At 41.7% G+C, this 21,481-nt stretch overlaps 1 protein-coding gene across 2 annotated transcripts in view; it reads left to right on the top strand.

Moving 5' to 3' along the window:
- The window catches only part of GRIN2A (glutamate ionotropic receptor NMDA type subunit 2A), a 383,792-nt gene that overhangs the window by 297,196 nt on the left and 65,115 nt on the right, over positions 1 to 21,481 (top strand). For both annotated transcript variants that reach the window (XM_057695721.1, XM_057695722.1), the window contains 4 exons: positions 6,250 to 6,455; positions 12,761 to 12,929; positions 13,042 to 13,195; positions 18,308 to 18,433. In XM_057695721.1, coding sequence (XP_057551704.1) covers positions 6,250 to 6,455; positions 12,761 to 12,929; positions 13,042 to 13,195; positions 18,308 to 18,433 — 655 coding nt within the window. The remainder of the gene's footprint in view (positions 1 to 6,249; positions 6,456 to 12,760; positions 12,930 to 13,041; positions 13,196 to 18,307; positions 18,434 to 21,481) is intronic.

Below are 21,481 nucleotides of genomic sequence, written 5' to 3'. Positions count from 1 at the left end.
ACTGCATTGGGAAGAAGTGTCCTAATACATCAGACTGTCTTCATCTCTCCTCTGATGAAAAGTCTTCCATCATCCCCATCCCCATCCCTCTACACACTTCCATTACCCTAAGCACAAAGATAGAACTCGGAGCAAGCCACACACCAGCTGTGCGGGTCTCGCTGGTGGTTGGAAGTCACTTCCTATAGAAGCATCTTTGGTTTCCTTGCAGAAGCGGGAAGCTTTCTGCTCCAGTAGCATCCTGTGCCCACCCCAGCATGGCAGTTATCACATTTATTATCTCATGTTATCTCAGCCCAGTGTGCTTTAACTCCTCCTCTATAACCACATGGGCAAGTCTGAGGGATGGGACCAGGCCTGCCCTGTTCACAGCTGTAGCCCCAAAGCCTCCTGCAGTGCCTGGCACAGTGTAAAGCCTGGGTGCGTGTGTATTGACCTCATGAATGAACAAGCGAGAGAATTCAAGGGGAAAAGAGAACGTTCAAAACTGCATTCCAGCTGGAGAATTAAGCTGCAGGGGAGAAGCGGTGTTTGAGCTGGACCTGGAAAGGCTGGGTAGGTTTTCTGTCCGTGGAGATGCTAGATAAGGAGAGGAATTTTGCATAGAAGAAGAAAGGCAGGGAAATGGGTGTCATTCAGGGTGTGTGTGTGAGAAGTGAAGAGTGTATGTGTCGTGGTTTAGTATCATGTGTGTAGGTGTGTGTGTATGTGTAGCTGTACGTGTGTGGAGGTGAGTATATATATGTGTGTAGTGAATTCAGGTCGGTGTGAGTGTAGCTGTGTGTTTATGTGTAGATGTGTAAGTCTATGATACACCTTTATAGTTGACCCTTGAACAACATGGGTTTGAACTGCATGGATCCACTTATACGTGGATTTTTTTCAGTAGGAAATAGTGCAGTGCTGCACCATCCCCAGTGGGTTGAGTCTGCAAATATGGAGGTAACCAAGCTCATGGAAGATCAACTATACCTTATACACGAACTTTTGACTGCCGAAGGGTCACTGTTCCTAAACCCCACATTGTTCAAGGGTCAATGGGATACACATATATACATACGTATATGCAAACATACATGAGTATGTGTAGGTGTACGTGTATGTGTGTTTGAAGGTGTACATGTGTATATTTTATTGTGAGGGTACGTATAGGGTGTATGAAAGAGAAATTGAAAAAGTGATAGAGAGTAGAGAGTCCCATCAACCTGTGTTGGGGTTGGTGGGACCTAGTTAGTCCATTAATGTAGGAGGAGTCTGAGTTTGATTCTGTGGGCAGTAGGCGTCATGGCAGGATTTGAGTAGAGGTAGATCTACGATTTTGGTGTTTATGTTTTTAGGGGGGTGGCTTGGGAGAGACAGTGTGGGGTGGTTTTAATTGTCTCTTGTAAGCATTTCATGAACAGAACAAATACAATCAAATACTCATACCTCTTTGAAAAGAGACCCACAAACATCTGTTAACCTCATTTCTTCCAGCCTCTTGCAGCCTTTGAGACACTGCTATGGATTTACCCAGACGGGAAGGGGTGAATATTAACTTATGGCAGACAGTTTCTGGAGATGAAATTATCTTCGCTCTGAGAAAATATTGGCTGAACATTTCAATAAGTAATCACTGCCCTTTCACAAAACACTTTTTAGGAGCTGAAGAGCAATTAGCTTTCTAGACGCACAACATTTAAATCTTATTAATAAGAACAGATAAAAAAATCATTACAAAGTTAATTTCCCCTGTCTACACTTCTTTTAACAAAATCACTTTTCTCCATTAGAGGTCAATTATTTTTCTTTGTCCTCAAAAATTCCCTTTATTTGCTGAAAACATTTAAAGGTTTATCACCAAAATTCAGTTTACTTTGAAAGTAAAGATTTGTTTTTTTCTTCTCCCACACAGCCTATTTGAGCAAATTTGGGACTGTTTTCAAGTACAAAAAAATTCATGATAGTGATAAAAATCATCTGCCCACACCTTTTTCTTGTGTATAGGGTGTTTATAAGAATGAAAACAGTGCTAAGAATAGTGCCTAATAATCTCTGGAGCTAGAGATTATTGTACTAAAGTGAAGTAAGTCAGACAAAGACAAATATCATATATCACTTACATGTGGAATCTAAAATATGTGATACAAATGAACTTATTTGCAAGACAGTGATGGACTCGCAGATGTAGAAGACTAACTTATGGTTACCACAGGGGAAAAGGTGGGTGGGATAAATTGAGAGTTTAGGATTAACCGATACAAACTACTATGATCTACTGTTACAGACTCTGCCAAGTGTGGTGTGTTCATTCATTCCATCAACAACTATTAAGTCCCTCCTTGTGCCAGGCCCTGAGTTAGAAACTGTGGACATAGAAGCCAATTCATATACATATATTAATATATGTTATATATATATATGTATATATATACAGTAAGATATATATATCCCTACTAGACTGAGGAATCAATCTAATGAGTGAAACGTACACAAACTCATAGATTGTCAAGGTATAATATTGTTAAGCAAATAGAAATTAGACATTTAAATCAAATTAAGGATTTGTGAATGAACTATCAGGATGTCTAAGATTTCCTTCAATATAATATGGGCAGAGTGGTTGGGAGTATACATGAAACAAGATTGGCCATGAATTAGTCATTAATGAAGCTAGATAATGGGAAGATGGAGAATCATTCTACTATTTTACTTTTGTGTGAGCTAACATTTTTCCATAACAGAAAAGAAAGAAAGAAGAAAGAAAGAAAGAAAGAAAGAAAGAAAGAAAGAAAGAAAGAAAGAAAGAAAGAAAGAAAGAAAGAAAGAAAAAGAAAGAGAAAGAAAGAAAGGAAGGAAGGAAGAAAGAAAGGAAGAAAGAGAAAAAAATGAAGGAGGGAGCAAAGAGCTTCCACCTTTGGGCAGGTGATATTTGGACCCACGTTCATGAGGATTTCTGCATTTCTTTCTCCATTCCAGACAACAGACTAGATTAACTCTTAAGGGAAATCTCAGCTCTTTAACGGGACCTGCAAGGCTTTGCATCACCTGGCCCCTGCCTGCCTGGAGGGCTCTCCCTCTGCTCCCTCTATCCCCTCATCCACTCATCTTGGATTTCCAATCTCAGCTCAAGTACCACCTCCTTGGGGAAGCCTTCTGTGATTTCTTTCCCCCACTTTCCAGTCTTAGACCCATATGTTATTTCTTCCTCCCAGCTGGTATGATGTCTATTTTGTGTGGTTATTTGACTTATGTTTGTCTTCCCAATTAACATAAAAAGTCCATGCAAGTAAAAATTGTGCTGCTTGCACTACAGGACCCTTAATGCCTAGCCCAGCGCTTGGCACTGAGTGGCCACTCAATAAATATTCATGGAGTAAACAAATCTCTATTCGACCTGTCTACAGACTCCAGACTCAGTTATCGTCCTTTGTAAACAGGAATATAGGAGGGTAAAGTGAAAGATGTCTGTTTCTCCCCTATCTGGTATATAAAACCTCGGAGTTGATATTCTTACTGTTTGGAACTGGAGACTACCAGACTCATAGAAGGAGTGAGAGCTCTCAGGACCTAGGGCAGTGTTTACACAGCAGCTTCAGCTCCTGATCAAGCTTTCCCACCCACCACTAGCTTCCACCCTCCTTGGCTGACCCATGGGTGCTTACTGAGATATGCTGGGAAGGGAGAGAGGACCTTAGAGGAGATTTAAGGAGTTACTGCGTTCTGGGAACTCATAAACCTTTGCAGCCTCTCTCTCCATGAGTCAGCCTTGGGCTGGAACTTTTGCCTACCTCCTACGGTGTAGGATATGTGATGTGGTCAGTGACATCACCACAGGTTTTGCTGGCTCAGTGGTCTTTGCCTCTATGTATATTAGCTTGGGACTTTAGGAGCTGTCTCTGCAAGGAAGAAATGGTCTTGGAGCTCTAACATGATTACTGCAGATCAAATAATAGAGGCACCAATGGAAAAGTGCCTTTGGATTCACATAGTTCCGTGGCATAGCTCTGGATCCGCCACTTACTAGCTGTGCAAGTTTGGGCAGATTACATAACCTCTCTGTACTTCAGTTTCCTGAGCTATGACACTAGAATAGTAATCCTTACCATATGGAATTTGTGGGATTAACCTAAGTGGTAATATAGGCATATTTCCCAACTACACAGAAGTGCTCAAAAGTGACATTGTTATAATTATAGCATCAAATGCTATGGTGCAGATGGGAGCAAAGTTTTATATTACCAGGGAAGACAGGAATGTCTTTACAGATTAGGTGATATTTGGGCTATATCTTAAATGCTACCTACAAAAATAAAATAATAGCAGCTGCCAGGTATGTTACATGTTAAATTCCATGCTCAATGCTTTGTGGACATTTTTGGCTCATTCAAATCTCACAAAAGTTCTGAAAGCATATCCTGTTGCAATCCACATTTTACAGATAGAGAAAGCAAAGCTCAGAGAGTTTAAGCCACTTTCCCAAGGCTTCTCAGCTAATGGCCAAAGCCAGGATAAGCACTTAGTTCTGTTTGACTCCAAAAGCCATTGTCTTACCCACTGAACTACCCAGCCTCTCTTGAAGGTTATGTTTGAGTTTTCTAAGAGAGATGGAGAGGAAAGGGATGGGTATAACATGTTCCAAAAGGAAGAGCTTGGCTCTCTCTTTATCTGTTTGCATGTTTCTTATCTTTGGCTTGGTCTTTGTCCGGCAGCCGACTGATCATTCCAAGAAGGCAGGAGTCGTCCCGTTTTATCCCTCATTGTTTGCAGCCTGGTGTCAGCACCCAGTCAGTGTTCAATAAATCTCTGTTGAATGAATGAAGAATTTGATGGGCTCCATGTTCTCTCCAGCTTGTGTTACATATCGCAGCAGGAGGAGGTGAACGTGTTTGCTTGCCCAAATTACTCTACTGCCCTTGCTAACTTAAAAAAGAAGGTATCAGTGAAGCTGGACAGTTTTGTAATTGGCTGCATGGCGTGTTTCTCTACAAGCAGCAAACATTTTCCAGTTCAAATGATGAGGTCATCTGCCAGAGCACTGACTGCCTTCTCTCCCGCCACCCATCACCCCTCCTGGGGTCCGGCGTGTCTGAATTCTCTTTAAGGGCCGGAGATTCATTTCTGGTGACACTTGCATTACAGGAGGAGAGGTGAGTGGGTCACGTCAACACAGGCAATCCTGGACTTGGCACTTCGCTCTTCAGACGAGGTATTTTCCTTGAGGTTGGTGTTACAAATAAAGCGCTGACCTGTGGTGTCAAGCAGTTGCGTGTGGGAGCAGGAGGAGGAAGGAGAAAGTATGATGCCGGGGGCAGCTTTCTCCCAGTGTGTATGCGAAGAGTGCCAATAAGCTGTCAAATAAAATTAAGGTTCGAAACATACAGGCTTCATTTTGATTTCACGAAGATGCCGACTGTTGCTCAGAGAGAATACAGTTGCTTCTGTTTTGACAGGTCTTGATGTACGCTAAGCAGTCAAAGTCTCCACTCTGTGCTGGATTAATAAAAGTTCACCGTAATTTGCAACTTAAATGGAACCATGTCTGAGCTTGAAGGGAGGCTTCTCATCTGCTCACCAGCTCCGCCCCCTTGTTTGTCTCTCCCACCAACCCTCCCTCATTTTTGCTCTTGGACTTCATCTTTCTCTTCCCCTTTCCTCTTTTTCTTTATCTCAGCACTTTTAAAATCTCTCTCCCTCTCACTGTCTCTCTTCTATACTTAAAAGGGAGAGTTTGGAGTCCCTACTAAGTGCCGGACCCTACGCCGTATGCTTCTCTCGAATTGCCTTATTTTAATCTCCATGACATCCTTATAAAGTAGGTGGAGTTGTATCTATTTACAGATGAGAAAACAGATGTTCATGGTGATTAAGCGCCTGCCTGGGGTGGTACAGCTAGCAAGCGGCAGAGTTGGGGATTCAAGCCCAGACCTCTCCGATTCTAACAGTTGTCGCTGTTTGCACGCCATCAGTGGTCCTGAGCTCTGGTGGACACGGCAACCACCTGGGGAGCTCTAACGGTGTCAGGGCTTAGTCACCACCTCCCTATTTAATTAGTCCGGCAGAGTCCAGGCCTGGGGGCTGCCCAGGACTCTGCTTTCCTTTATCCCCATCTTCTTAGCATAGAAACAGATGTGGACATTGAGGTAGGTCGCAGAAAAGCCCTGAAGATGATGGGATTCTTCTCCCGTGCTTCTTCCGGGGGAGGACTCAACCTTTCTAGAAGCCAGGGGTGCGGGAAAGCACAGGTGTGCCTTTGTCTTTTTACTGCAGGTGGGCAAGTGGGAGAACCAGACCCTGAGCCTGAGGCACGCCGTGTGGCCCCGGTACAAGTCCTTTTCGGACTGTGAGCCGGACGACAACCACCTGAGCATCGTCACCCTGGAGGAGGCCCCCTTTGTCATCGTGGAAGACATAGACCCGCTGACCGAGACGTGTGTGAGAAACACTGTGCCGTGTCGGAAGTTCGTCAAAATCAAGTGAGTCCTAACTCACATATACAGAATCTAAAAATGGTACTGATGAACGCAGTGACAAGAACAAGGACGCAGGTGCAGAGAATGGACTGGAGAACTTGAGGTTTGGGAGGGGGCAGGGGGTGAAGGGGAAGCTGAGACGAAGCGAGAGAGTAGCACAGACATATATATAGTACCAACTGTAAAATAGATAGCCAGTGGGAAGTTGTTGTATAACAAAGAGAGTTCAACTCAAGGATGGAAGATGCCTTAGAGGACTGGGACGGGGAGGGTGGGGGGGACTCAAGGGAGGGTGGGGGGGAGTCAAGGGAGGGAGGGAATACGGGGATATGTGTATAAAAACAGATGATTGAACTTGGTGTACTCCCCCAAAATAATAAATAAATAAATAAAATTTTAAAAAAATAAAAAATCAAGTGAGTCCAGGGATGCTGTTGGTGGAACGTGCCCAATCCTTTTCAGTAGCCCGTATCACTGATAACGACGATATCTATAAAAATAATAATAAAGCGTAATATAAAATATACCCTATTATAATAGGTGTACATAAGAATAGATTTTTTTAAAGACCTGAAACTACACCAGGTGGTTTGCGTTCATTTAATTCCAGCGACAGCAATATGAGGCGCATGGTTTTGCCCATTTTAAACGTGACAAAAACTGAGTTACGGGCAGATGAGGGAGCGCGTTCGAAGCCACTCAGCTAGCAAACGGAAGAGGCGGGACTTAAACACTGGTCCGTGTGACTGCAACGCCATATTGGTAACCAGGATGGCGATGCAACCCTGCCCTTCAGACTTGCCTAAAAGTATTTCTTTTGTATTTTTCTGGTTGCTCCCTGCTCCAAACCACTTCCTCCCACCTCTTTTCTATTTCCCAGCTCCAAACGTTTCAGAATTTTCAAAACTTCTCTCCATTTTGGGGTCAACATCCACCTTACAAGAGACTTTCTGATGTGATCAAGGTGGAGCTGATCTCCTGGGGGCCTCCTAGGTCACCGGCAACAAGCCAGCATCGCATCTAAGTCATTTCCTCTTTTATTACGATTGAAAAGGAACTGACGCTTTTAATCAGAGCCTCTGGTGAAGGGTTCTCCCTAATCTATAAACCCTTTGGAGACACATAAAGCTTCATGGCCAAGTCCAAGGCCCTGATTATAGTCTTTGTAATGCGAACATAAACACAAATATCCCCCTTGTGGAGGATTCACAGAAAGAGAAAGCCTACCGGTGGATGTAAAACTTTTTTTTTTTCCTGAGTATTCTGTGATCACCTCCTTTCTCCTGGACAATTCTGGCTTGTTCTTTAAGTCTTAGACACTCCCTCCCCAAGCTGGGTTAGTTCTCCCTACTTCCACAGTACCTTGGCTATGTCTCTATGTCTTAATCCATTCAGGCTGCTATAAGAAATTACCACTTGAGTGGGTGGCTTAAACAACAGACATTTATCCCTCACGGTTCTGGAGGCTGGGAAGTCCTTGATCAAGGTGCTGGCAGATCTGGTGTCTGATGGGGACCCTCTGGTTTGCAGACGGCTGTCTTCTCACTTGGTAGAGCATAGAGAGAGAGAGAAAGCAAGCTGTCCTGATTCTTCTTATAAAGGCACTACTTCTGTTTATGAGGATTCCACCCTCATGACCTAATTACCTCCCCCCAAATCCCACCTCCAGATACCAAGATATTGGGGATTAGGGTTCCAACATATGGATTTGAGGGGAACGTAAACATTCAGTCCATGGCACTCTCCAGCTGTCTTTCTCACTTGTTTTTATGGGCCTACAGTTTTGTCTGTATTTCCCGGAGTATTAGCTACCTAAATATTGGGACCGTGGCTTCCTAATCTTTGTGTCCTCGGTGGCAAGCACAGAACATGACACCCCAATGTTGATGACGCTTGAACGGAGGAGTGATTGGATACTCTTCCTCCCACATTCCAAATTTCAGCCCAAGTTGTTATTATGCAAGATGCAAATCCCCACGGCTCAGTGCTCTGGATAAAGATAATTTTTTAAAAATATGATTGCTAAATGTATTATGAAGGCTCATTTTGGTTTGGAGAAATTTTTTTTTTTATCAATGAGGAGGCTTTTTGGAGTTGAAATTCTGAATGGATTATTCAGTAAATAATCATCAGCTTTTTTTGGAGTCATCAGCCTCTTTGGGGTTGACGTTCTGAATAGATTAGTCAATAAATATATATGCAGGAAGCATGGTTTCCGTGTTAGTCACAGTGCTGGGCACGTAGGATGCATCACTAAACAGGGAAAGATGTTGTAGTCAAGGGGCACACGGTTGAAAAGCAACTCAACCAATAAGGGAACAGGGCAGCTCTGCGTTAGAATAAACCCTGTGAAGGATCTAAATGAGGCGGTGTAATGAGAGTCACTTGAGGTATGTGGGGCTCTGGTAGTTCGCACAGGTGAGATTTAAGGTGATGTGTACAGGAGGAGAAGCAGCTAAACATGTGAAGAACTGGGGAAGAGCCATCCTGGTAGAGGAGCAGGTGCAAAGTCCCCAAGGAAAGAAAGATTGGCGAGTTTGGGAAACAGAAGGAAGCCTAGTGCAGTACTTGGAAGTGATGAGCTGGGGGAATGACAGAAGGGATCATGCGGGAAAGTTGTCAAAGGAGGTTTTGACTTGGGTGGGTGATCTTTGAGCAGAATTTGGTCAGATGGAGAATGCAGAGGGGCTGGCACAAAGCAAAGAGTATAACCCCAGTGGGGCATGTCCTGTATGATAACAGTGCCTTCTCTGCTTCAATAGGGCCAATAAAGTAGGGCCTCTTGACTTCACACTCAATCATTGGAGTTTAAAGTCTTTAAAATCAGAAGCCTTGGAGCTGAAAACAATAGATCACCAAGTCCCGAGTCGCATTGGTCTGGAGGAAATGAACCTCCAAATAAATTCCTGTCTTTAAAAGAATTGACTTTTCAACTGAAGAATATAAACAGACTAACAAGTTCAAATTCACATTTTGGGTTCCTGTGGGAGGTGGTGGCTTGCAGTTTTCTTTTTCCCACTTGGTGACATGAGAAGCTTACTGTGCTTCTAGGTGAAATTAAAGTCTTTGATTTACCTGAAAGCAATACAAAATTACTAGGATCCAGGAATCCCAACAGTAACACAGATTAGGTCAATTGCATTTCCTAAAGGTAACATCTTTGAGGCAGGCTGATTGGTTCCAAGAAGGATTCCTGCTAGACAACATGACTGTGTTTGTTTTCTTGGTGACACTCTTTCAGGGAAAACCCTTTGTCTCTCACTTCTGGTAAATGCTGGGATCTTAAGGGCACACATCAGTCTTCTAAAAAATCAGGTAACAGGAAATGAGCTGAGAAATCAGACTTTTCTTCTAACCTGTTAGTTAAGTGTTAAGACATGAAGAGAAAATTGAGGGAAAATGATCTGGTTTGATATGTAAGATCAGTGGCCATACTGCCAGTTAATCCCCTAAACTGTCAAATTGTTGGTGAGAAGAGAGGAATGTATTTTTAAACACATGAAAGGTGCTTTTAGATACTTTATGTAATTGTTCCAACTACCCCAGGAGGTAAGTATCGGCTTTCTCAAGGTACAAATAAGTAAACTGAAGCCTGTGAATGAAGAGACCCATCTGAGTTTCCATGCTTGTTAAGGGCAGATCCAGGATTTGAAAGCAGCTCTAGTCTGACTTGCAAGGCACATCCACTGGCCACACTGGGAAATTGTAGATCCAGAGAATTGATGATTTATTTGATCCTTTTCTCTATGTTTGATTTTATGAGTCTGGGGTGATGGTGGAGAGTGGAGAGATTGCATAGGCACCATTCTCAGATGTCTGTATAGTTGTCATACCCCCTACACACACACACACACACACACACACACACACACACACACACACACACACACACACACACACACACACGGTCTGTGATAAGAGCCAATGAAAGTTCCCAGTATGGTCTGTGTTTCCATAATCCCCATGATAACTTCAACTAGTGCACTTTCTGCTTGTCTTTTTCACCCCATGTCCTCAGGGTCTAGTTCCGTGTCTTACACAGAGTAGCTACTCAGTGGGTGCTTGTTGGATGAAAATGCATCAGTAACCATTGGTATCTAAAACACACCGAGTGTGAGGGGACGTGCGGAGAACAATTAACTCATAAACTGGCTGAGGTTCCAGGTGAGGTGCATGAAGCAGATAGGTCACTATATGGCTATGCCCTGAATCTTAAACATGGGGTGTTTGTAACTCCTGTCCAAACTCTCCCAGGAATCTTGACCAGGTGAAGGAAGAGGCTGTAGTAGAAGGGAAGAAGCAGAGAATGAAGGAGATGCAGATGCAAAGAGGTGGTAAAGAGGCATCGATGCACAGCCTATAGTGGCCAAAAAGAAAAAGAATTTGATTTGGGCATGTTTTTTAAAGAGCCACAGACACTAAGAATATCTGTTATTATTTATATTTGGATATGCCATTAATTTAATGTCCTTAAGGACAGATTCCTATCATATTTATGGCAGCTCTAACTCCAGCTTGACCCTGTCTGCTCTGGGAAATTGGTGAGGAGGGGGAAGGTCCCTACTTCCTGTTGTGCTGTGGAGATAAGTCCACCAACCATCATCTGTAAATTTGTGCGGATGTGGCCTCCCACAGCCCTCCCTCTGAGAGCAGCAGAGTCTGAGCAGGTTGTCCAGCTTCAATGCTGGGGAGTGAAGTCTCCACCGTGGTCCTGGCTGGCAAAAACAGGCTGGTCGAGCAGGGCTCAGGGACGGGATAGGAGGGAGCAGTGGTGAAGGCAGCGATTCAGGGTAGGTGATCTGTGATCTGAGAGAAAGAAAGCCTTGAAAAAAGGTGTCATTCTGCAACCCACTTCCATTACTCAAAGTAATATTGTCAAATCTATCCATATTCTTGGATATAGATATATACCAATGGTGCTTAATGTGTGTGTGTGTACCCAATTATATATGTGGCATATACTCACTAAAGATAATTTCGGGGAAAAACCCTAAAAATATGAAAAAAGAAGACATTAAAAAATAGCTATACTTCATATTTCATTTTTCCGTCTGGATACCTAATAAGCGCATTTGTTTTTATATAGCTATAACTATTCTGTATGTATCACTATGTAACCTACTTTATCCTATGACATGGAAACATAAGTATTTTCCTATTATGCTGTTACATTTCCATAAATATCATTTTAGTGCTTAGGTAACAGCTCAATGTGTAGATGTGCCAACAATGGAATATTCAAGCAGCACATAGCCTATGATGTACATGACTCAGCATTGGTGCGCAGTGCTAATGGAACGCCCCAGAGCAAGGTGGAACCAAGTACCCTGCCCAGAGAGGTCTTGATCTTCTTGCAGAAAGCTTGCTTTGCTATCGATTGGGAAGACCCCCGTTTCCTTCCCTTTTAAAGGCATTTCTGGTTTTTGTGGGTGTCTTTTGAGTATGACTTGGTCAAGTAAATAAAGCAAGGTGGCTGGCACAAGGCAACAAAGGTAACCTTGGTAGATTCTGATAGGCTGTAAGACAGCAATGCCCTCTGTATTTTAATAGAGCTTTTTCCTGATCAAGGGCATTACTGTTTAATAGTGTCACCTTTTACACTTCCTGCCATGTAGGTAGGAAGGGAAAATGTTATGAATGAGCCTTCATTTGACAGATGACTCGATCAAGAGACATTAAGGCCATAGTCTTAGGCACAGAGGAGACTCCAGGTCTCCTGATCCTTAGCTGAGAATTCTTAGTTTTCCTCAGCAAGGAAAGTGCCTTTCCTAAGTAAGTAAGGCACCCTTTTCTTTTTCCCTTTGGTTGCCAACCTTTATCTTCAGTGAAAGCATAAAGCAAAACTCTCCTTGCTCTGAGAATTTCACATCTTCCTCTCCTCTACTTTCCAATAAGCTTTTATAATTCAGTTTAGATTGGATGACTAAACTCTGATATAAAGAGGTTGTATGTGTTATAAGCTTTAAACAATACGAGGTAGTAACTCTCATCTGTATAATGGGGATCCGAATACTACCTAATTAAGAGAAATGCCATGAAGATTAATCCAACAACTCGTATAAAGCATTTACCACAGTGCATAGCAGATAGTAATGACTTAATAAATGTTACCTGTTGTCACGATTACTGTTGTAATTAAGGACACTTTCTGCTTTTGCGGTCAGAAACTCACTGAATGTCCTTGGAAAAGCCACTTCCTCATTTTGAGCCTCAATTTCCCATGTGAGAAATAGCAGAAGAGTTTAAAAAATGATTGTGACCACGTTTTCCAGTCCTAATACTCTACCATCTTCGGATTTTCTCTACAGTAATTCAACCAATGAGGGCATGAATGTTAAAAAATGCTGCAAGGGGTTCTGCATCGATATCCTAAAGAAGCTCTCGAGAACAGTGAAGTTTACCTATGACCTTTACCTGGTGACTAACGGGAAGCATGGCAAGAAAGTCAACAATGTATGGAATGGAATGATTGGTGAGGTACATTATCGTTTCATCCCATGGTCCCTCATTCAGACTTAGAGCCCGAGGTCCTCGGGGATGATGGGAAGGATAAGGAAAAGGACGGTTCTTTTTCTCGCCTTGCGTCCAGGTGGTCTATCAGCGGGCGGTCATGGCAGTTGGCTCGCTCACCATCAATGAGGAACGTTCTGAAGTGGTGGACTTCTCTGTGCCCTTTGTGGAGACGGGAATCAGTGTCATGGTGTCGAGGAGCAACGGCACTGTATCACCATCCGCTTTTCTAGGTATGTGCACTTCATCGTCTCTATTGCTTTCCTACAAGGAATTATAGATATTGTGTCTTGTTTGCTCAAAAGACAGGACCAGATAGGACCTTGTTCAGTTCCATGTAACAACATCAGCATATTGAAAGCATGTGAATTATCCCCATTTCACCCCAGTTAACATCTTTCATTTATCTTTAACTTGGAAATCGCTGCTAAAAATATAATCACATATTCAGATACTGCCCTTGATAGTGTAGAATGTAGATTCGTAGATATATTGCTTAGAACCTTGAAAGCATTTAAAAAATAAACCTGTCTGTCCACAGTTAATTTAAATCGGCTCATAAACTTTTATTTAGCAGCCACATATCCATCCTCCATCCCTCACTAGAATGACAGTCATTTATTTACTGGATGTAAGAGTAAACATGATTTAAGAGTAAAAACGACTGTGCAATGATTTATACCAGTACTCTGATAAACCAAACAGAAGCAGTCTGAAGAGGATACACTGTTTTAAAATTAATGGAATCATATTTTAAATGTGACTGTCCTTTAAGCTGAATGGTTTATAAGGGAGGAAATTCTTCTGACTCTCCTTTTAACTATTTCATAAATTTATGTTTTTACACAAAAGGTTTCTATTTTTTAAGGCAAGGTAGTTCTGTTTTTTTCTATCATCTGGTTTCTTTAGCACTGTAAGTATATATGCGTTAGGCAGCCTGGGTGTATAGATGAAACTGCATGAAACATAGCCAAGCATTTTTATTTTTTCTTTAAAGGAAATCATTGTGTTGAGTGTTTTGCCATCATAAATAGTTTTTGATAGTGGCTGTCTTGAAGATCATGGAATTCAGATTAACTTCCCCTTGGCATTCCGGTATCAGTGGGTTTGTCCCAAATTTGGGAAGTTAAGACAAACATTGACCCCCTAGAAGAGAACTGCATGAGAGAAAGAAGGCAGTTAGATTAGGGTCAACTGAAGTTCTTATATTTTTCAAAAGATAAACAAAACTTTGTTTATTAGAGAACTGAAACTGCAGACTAGGGCCAGTGTATGTACACCAGCTCCAAGCTTACTCTTCATTTATATGTGGTATTAGCATCCAGTGAAGTGTTCTGTGCTTTGTTCTCTTTTTTTTTATAAATTTATTTATTTATTTATTTATTTATTTATTGGCTGCGTTGGGTCTTTGCTTCCCACAGGGTTTATCTAGTTTCAGTGAGCGGGGGCTAATCTTCACGGTGGTGCATGGGCTCCTATTGCTGTGGCTTCTCTTGCTGTGCAGCACGGTCTCTAGGCATGTGGGCTTCAGTAGTTACAGCCCATGGGCTCAGTAGTTGTGGCTCACAGGCTTAGTTGCTCTGCGGCATGTGGGATCTTCCTGGAGCAGGGCTCGAACCCGTGTCCCCTGCATTAGCAGGCAGATTCTTAACCATTGTGCCACCAGGGAAGTCCCTGTGCTTTGTTCTCTTGCGTGAATGTTGACTAACAGGATTTTGGATGCTGCCTTACTCACAGAGACATATGGATTTACTCTTTTAATTTTTGATAGTACATTTAAGCCGTTGAGATCCTTACCACTCACTGGATTTGATTTTCGCACTCGCTTCAATTTTTGTCACCTTTGTTGGAGGAACGTGGACCTTGACAAATACATACCACGTTATGTCCCGTTCGTGCCAGTGTCTGATATGGATAATGACGCCTATATCTTAACAGGGAGCCTGACTGTATCATGGAAAATACTGCTTACTGATATTGACAACACAAGCAGAATGTTAATGATTATTGGGTATACTCTCGCTTGTTAGTCGCTCCTAACCATTTTTCTCCCCGTTCCCTATCGGACCCTTTAACAGAGATCTTTGGCCCTGGAGGTTAAGAAACGGTTGGAGGAAGTAGTTTGTGGAAGAAATGGAAAGAGATCCATTTCTTTTCATATCCACTCATCTTCTTAGTGAGCTAGAGAGAACTTTTGGTCCAGTTCAATCGAAGAGGAAAAAAATATCAATTGACTTGTCTCATCAATATGAGCCACTAATACTGAATCTGGTTTCCACCCAGTCTCCCTAGATTTTTATCTTATCTGCATTACTAGAACACTTCCATAAAAGTCAAGTATTTTTGCTATATTTAGCTAAAGCTCTTTCCTCACCCCCTACTCTTCCTACTGTATCTTTAAAAATAAAATAAAATAAAATGTAGCCAGAGGGAACTATTTTCAAAGCTGTTTTTACACAGTGGGCTTCATATTTTTTCTAGTCACTAAATTACATCCCTATTCGATTGACTGTGCAGCCCCTTATTTACGGTCATTATCTGCAGGTTTTGAAAGTCATAATGAACCATGCGAAGCTACATTTTTCCATTCACTGGCTCAGTCATCTGGAAGAGCCAAGCATTCAAACTCTGATTGCATTGCTCTTCATTATTTCCTATTCTCTCTCCTCCACAAACTCCATTAACTCACATCGGAAACACTTGCAGGTAATGCCTCTGAGCTTTTGTGTAAAAATGTAACCAGGGACTCTTCAAGGACAGAGATGACGTCTCTCACTGTGTTTCCATTCGGTTAATTCTTAAGACTTTCCAAACAGGTTGGAGTCTTTGATCCAAAGAAATGCTGAGCTGGAGTCTCTTCTAGATTAAAGTTCCTTCATGGGCAGATGTTGAATCTGTCTTAAGCCAGTAGAGGATGTAATCCAGAGCTATCTAAAAATATTTTAGACAGCGGCGCATCACTGTTCTAACCGTTTCTTTGTTGTGTGTGTGTATGTGTGTGTGTGGCTACTGGGAATAGCCATCTTTCATGGCACCCATAGGTACCCAACTTACTAAAACCAGAATACTACAGCAGAATCTCTCTGCCGTGCTCACAAGTCAGGGGACAGATGTTGTCACTTTGAAGTGAGAAAACATCTGGCATCAGTTGCGTGATCAGTTTCCATCTGATTTTCTGACCAGTTAGTCACTAGGACACATCAAGTGCCCAGTGAAATCCACTGCAGGCTTACAGATTCTGGCATGCAAGTATGAGAATTCAGTAAGGATTTCCCCTAATATTTTTAATAATGTCGTCATAATCTGTGGAGAAAAGGAGTTATCAGATTAACGTGTGCATGTTTTAAACTAAGATGCCTTTTCCAGGACCCCAGATGGCACACCACCACACCCACCACCACAGATTCTGGCTTTAACCATAGAACCAAGCAGCCATTCCATTTCATTTATTATGTGTATACAGTGTGCAAGCACACCCCCAAATACTTTACATGGCTATGCTCCTTTCCTCATTACAATGGTCCTCCTCGGGTAAGACACACTATGTCACCAGCACAGCCAACTTAGAGAATTACCTTAACATCTCTATTCTTAAATATTAAGTAATTTTTAATTTCCTAATTATTCATTTTTTTTCTCCTGGGTACACTTCATTACCAAACTGCCGTGATTTCAGGGACATGACATTGTTTGTACTCAAGTTAAATGTAACGAAGATAAATTTCAGTTGTAGTCCCACAGGTTTCTTTGAGCTCATCTTGGGTTATTTGTCAAGTAAGCTGTGTTGCTACCTGTTGCTTCTTAAAGTATTTGCACTATCAAAACGTCATTACAAAGTATTCTTTCAGGTTTTTAAAATGATCCAATAGAGTGAAAGCTTCAGACATACTAGTTTCTTATTATATATTAAGCTCATTTCATTGGAATTTGTGATGACCTCTAGCTGTGTTAGGTAGTCACAGACTTTAATAAAAAGGTGGCCTGGGCTTCCTAGGTGGCGCAGTGGTTGGGAATCCGCCTGCCAATGTAGAGGACATGAGTTCAATCCCTGCTCCAGGAAGATCCCACATGCCGCGGAGCAACTAAGCCCGTGCGCCAAAAAAAAAAAAAAAAAAAAAAAAAGACGGCCTGCTATCAGCCTAGTTCCTTATTATTACTACTAGCTTCATTAGAAAAAAAATTAAAAATAATAAAATGTCTACTATTCAAGAGGTATTATTGCGCTTCTTATATTTTATTCTTTGAAAATATTTGCTCGTGAGGAAAAGGGTTTAAGTTCATTGGTGTCCAAAGGCAGTTTCTTCCCAATGATGCAACCAGGTGGAGCTATGTTCATTTTTTAAATTTTAGTCTCTGTTGATTTGCTAGCAAATCTATGCCGTGCATGGATAAAATGGCTCCATTCAGCTCACTTTCATATCCTCACTCAGTTTGAATAAAAATGTTAACTTATTTTGCATAATATCTCTTACCTTTCTAAAGTGATCTAAGATTTAGAACCCTGTGTCTCAGCCTGCCCTTCTGAGACACCCACATGAAAATGAACTGTTGAAAACTAGTTTTAGGGAAAATACCCATCTATCCATCTACTGCTTCATTGCCTCTATCTTTAAGTGATGTGTTTTCATTGAATTATCGTGTGAATATAATATCCTCAAATGACTTTTCAGTTGTGTTTAATCCCATGACAAACCTTGACAAGATTTTTAAATTGTAGAGATCTCATCTGTCTGGAGCAGAAGGTGAAACGGAGAGAGTGAGAATAGTGGGGGCGGACTATGACTTTCCAATATTCCTGTCAATCCCACTATTTTATGATCCCTTTCTAGCAGGTTATAATTCTCCCTTTTCCTCTGGAATTCCCTGCACATCATCCCTCCAGCACGTTAAGATAAAAATGAAAATAAAAATAAAACTCACGCTGCTTTGCAGAATCCTTATGGTTGACTCTTGGAGTCTAGCCTTGTTTCTCTGCAGCTTTGGTCCCCCAGATGATTCTGTAATTACATAGGACTCTGAAGCCTCATTGTGTGCATTTCAACTTTCTCCCTTGGTCTTGTGCTATTTTGTTTTTTATTATCCTTGACCTGATTTGCCAAATGTCCTATGCTCGTCTCTATTTTTATCCTGTTATATGCATTCTTATAAAATACCTCAAATATTTGGTAGAATAGAGGATGCTTTACATGTATGAACCAACAATGACCAGCGTCTTTTGAATGATCAGACCCACTGCAGAGTGGGTTTCTCAGCAGGCGTGCAGATGGGGCTCTAGGCTTGCTGTGCCTGGGCGTGGGGCGGAGCTAACTGACCGTGTCTGGTCCCTCTGGCCCGTGTACCCGCAGAACCGTTCAGCGCCTCCGTCTGGGTGATGATGTTTGTGATGCTGCTCATCGTGTCTGCCATGGCTGTCTTCGTGTTTGAATACTTCAGTCCTGTCGGATACAACAGAAACTTAGCCAGAGGGAAAGGTGAGACGACCTCCGTAAGCACGATTCAAAGTTGATGCTGTTGAATTTATTTTCCATGAAGATTTCAGATGCAGAACACACGAGCCTACGTTTCGTTGCGATACCATCGTATAAATGGTGCTGGGTCAGCGATATTACCTGCCACTCCGTGCACGTGTGGGTTATTCCCTTCAGCTGAAAAGACAGAGAAAACTTTAAAATGAGACATTTTAAGTTGCTATAATGTGGGGTCAACAGTTGTTAGGTGAAAACTACTGATATTTGTTGAGGAGGTGTATTGGAAGAAGTTTTCTGGCGATTTTCAAAATGTGCATCAAAAGAAATGTTAACACTGCTAGTGAGTCTCAACTTCAGTCTATGCAAAGAAAATGGTTTTATAGAATCTAGGTTAAGAACATTCTTAGAACTACTGAATCACGCTCGCATTCATTTGATGATAAATATAATGATAAAATGGTGATTTTCCCCAAACAGTTACATTTTTCCTCTTGACAGTGCCTGACCTTAGTGCATTGTGCTTGATAAAGTGGCAATCAGCAAGTAGAAAATTGAACTGGGATGCATTCATTGGCTATAACTTATTAAGAGGCTCCCACATGGGCCATATACATAAACACGTTACACAATTTTGAGTGAATTTTTCTCAATGCACAACACATTCTAAATAGATGGTATCAGAAGGGTGCCAGGACCAAGCCTCATTCCTGAGGAATGACTTCAGATGGTGGAAGACAGCAGACCTTCAAGGTACAATTATTCAAAAACAAGCCACTTTAATTTGCCGTATGTTCTTTTTGCTTGGAAGATTCAATATAGGAAAAAGCCTACAGGTCACGGGGATCTATTAGGAACGTAGTTTTATTGAAATCCTCCCACTTCTTCTTAACCATTGAAGAGTGGTGATTACCACAGAAGCAACCTCCTATCAACCAAAAATAGTGAAAATGACGTAAATAATCGTGTTGTGTTTAAGTGGGAGCCTTGCCAGCTTTCACTAAATGGGTAATATAACTAGCAGGTAAGAAGCTTTCCAACAGAGTGTGTTCTGAGGCAGTTTTCTACGAGTGATCACACTGCAGGAGAGTAGTACGATTTTGATGTTTGGGAAATCAGAGTTTGTGTTGTTTGTGAATTCATGCATTTATTGGATGAATATTCATTGAGTGCCAGGTACTGGAGCAGGGGGATAATGTGGTAAATTGGATGGAGACTTCCTGAGCCTGGGGGAACTGAGAATTTAGATGTGGAGACAACATGTAAACACATGAATAATCATGGATTGTAATAAATCTCAGGAAAAAGGAAGAAAAAAACAAAGTGAAGTGATGGGATATGGACGTGTCTTAAATATGATGGTCAAGCAGAGAAGGACGTTAGGAAGAGATGATGCTTGCGTTGAGACCTGAAGGATGAGAAGGATTCAGTCCCATGAAAAAGCTGAAGGAAAAGCATTTCATGCAGAGGAAACAGCAGACACAAAGGCTTTGGTATGGGATAGATCTTGGCATGCTCAAGAAACAGAAAAGATGTAAGTGAGGTAGACAGTGGTATAAGATGAAGTCAGAGGGATAGGTTATTGACTATAGTAGGCATTTCAGATTTTCTTCAAAATACGGTGGCAGGGAAGAGGCAGAATACAAACTTGTACAGAGTGGAAAGGTCACTTTCTATCTGTAAAAGTCATTATCTATCAAGGTGATGCAGAAGGAGGGAGACCAGTTAAGGAAGGTGGTACACTTTTCCAAGAGAAAGAGTTACAGAGGTTTGGACTTGGTGGAGGTAATGAAGATGAGATAAGCAAGACATTTGAAATATATCTTGGAAGAGAAAAAAACTATCCAAAGGCCATCATGTGCCATGATTTCTGCTTTGGCTGAAGCACATGCTGTTGCAGAGGAACAAACCTAGCATGCATGCTCCCCAGCCCTTCCGTTACCTGGAGGTGTTTGGTTTTCTGCTTATCTGCATGTAGAAATTCTCAGGAAATGACAGCTACTTATTTCCTTGCACAAAAGAGTTTTCTGTTACCTTTCATTGTCCTTTATGGGGAAAATGATATGACCGAGGAATGGTATTTATGAATCAGGGATTCCCAAATGTCTTGGACAGCTCCCTTGCAACTGCTCATTTCTGATTCCCAAATAGCTGTCACTTCTTATCAACATGCAATAAAATGAAGCAGTTCATGAGCTTGACTGGATTGACTCTAATTATTTTCTACTAAGCGTTCTCAGCCTCTTGGGAATAAGCCCAGAAGATCACAAAACTAGGCAAAGAGAAAGAGGGGAGCTTGAGATTGAGAGAAATAGAATTAGTTGCCTTCTCTTTAATGTGTTGTATATGGATATTCTGCGTGTTGCGATAGCCTGCGTTTGGCCTCCCATGTGCAGTAAGCTTGCTTCCCAACTAGGCTCTCTGCCCAGAACTTCATACCTTCCATCAATCTGGGTTCACTTCTGCCGCTTTATTTATTGCCCACTCCTCGTGCATTGCCAACTGAAGTCTAAGTAGATCATTTTTTCATATCTTCATTTACTTACACGACATAAAAATTAACCTTCTGTTAAAGGAAGACCATTTTTCCCATGAAATGAGGGCATAAATTGATTTTTTCCCTTCTGCGAAAACAGACTTGAAAGCTCTAACATGTGTGTTTTACAGCCGGCACATTCCCCTCCCCAATAAATTCTGGCATATTGTTCTGCCTCTTTAGTTAAGGAACACTTAAGAATCTTAAGAATACGCCGAGGGAGAAAAAGTGCTGTGATATCAGAGTTCATTTTCCATGACCCTGCAGCCAAATGTCTTCCATCTGTGAAGTGTTAGAAGAATTAAGCTCTATTGTTCTGTTACTTAATGTCTCCATTTGGAGAGTGTTTTAGTTTAGTTTAATTCCTACATTGTGCACATCTTGCATCTGAATTTGAACAGGAGCCATTGCTAGGGACAATCAGATTAGAATATCAAACATCAGTCCCTCTGAATTGCATGGTTCTTATACAATAGCACATTCAATGGTTACAGAAGCAGCCCCCACGCATATATTTT

This window comes from Hippopotamus amphibius, chromosome 9 (genome assembly GCF_030028045.1).
Source record: "Hippopotamus amphibius kiboko isolate mHipAmp2 chromosome 9, mHipAmp2.hap2, whole genome shotgun sequence".
NCBI lineage: Eukaryota > Metazoa > Chordata > Mammalia > Artiodactyla > Hippopotamidae > Hippopotamus > Hippopotamus amphibius.
Note: the sequence above shows the minus strand (reverse complement) of the source record. Positions and strands in the feature narration are given on the sequence as shown.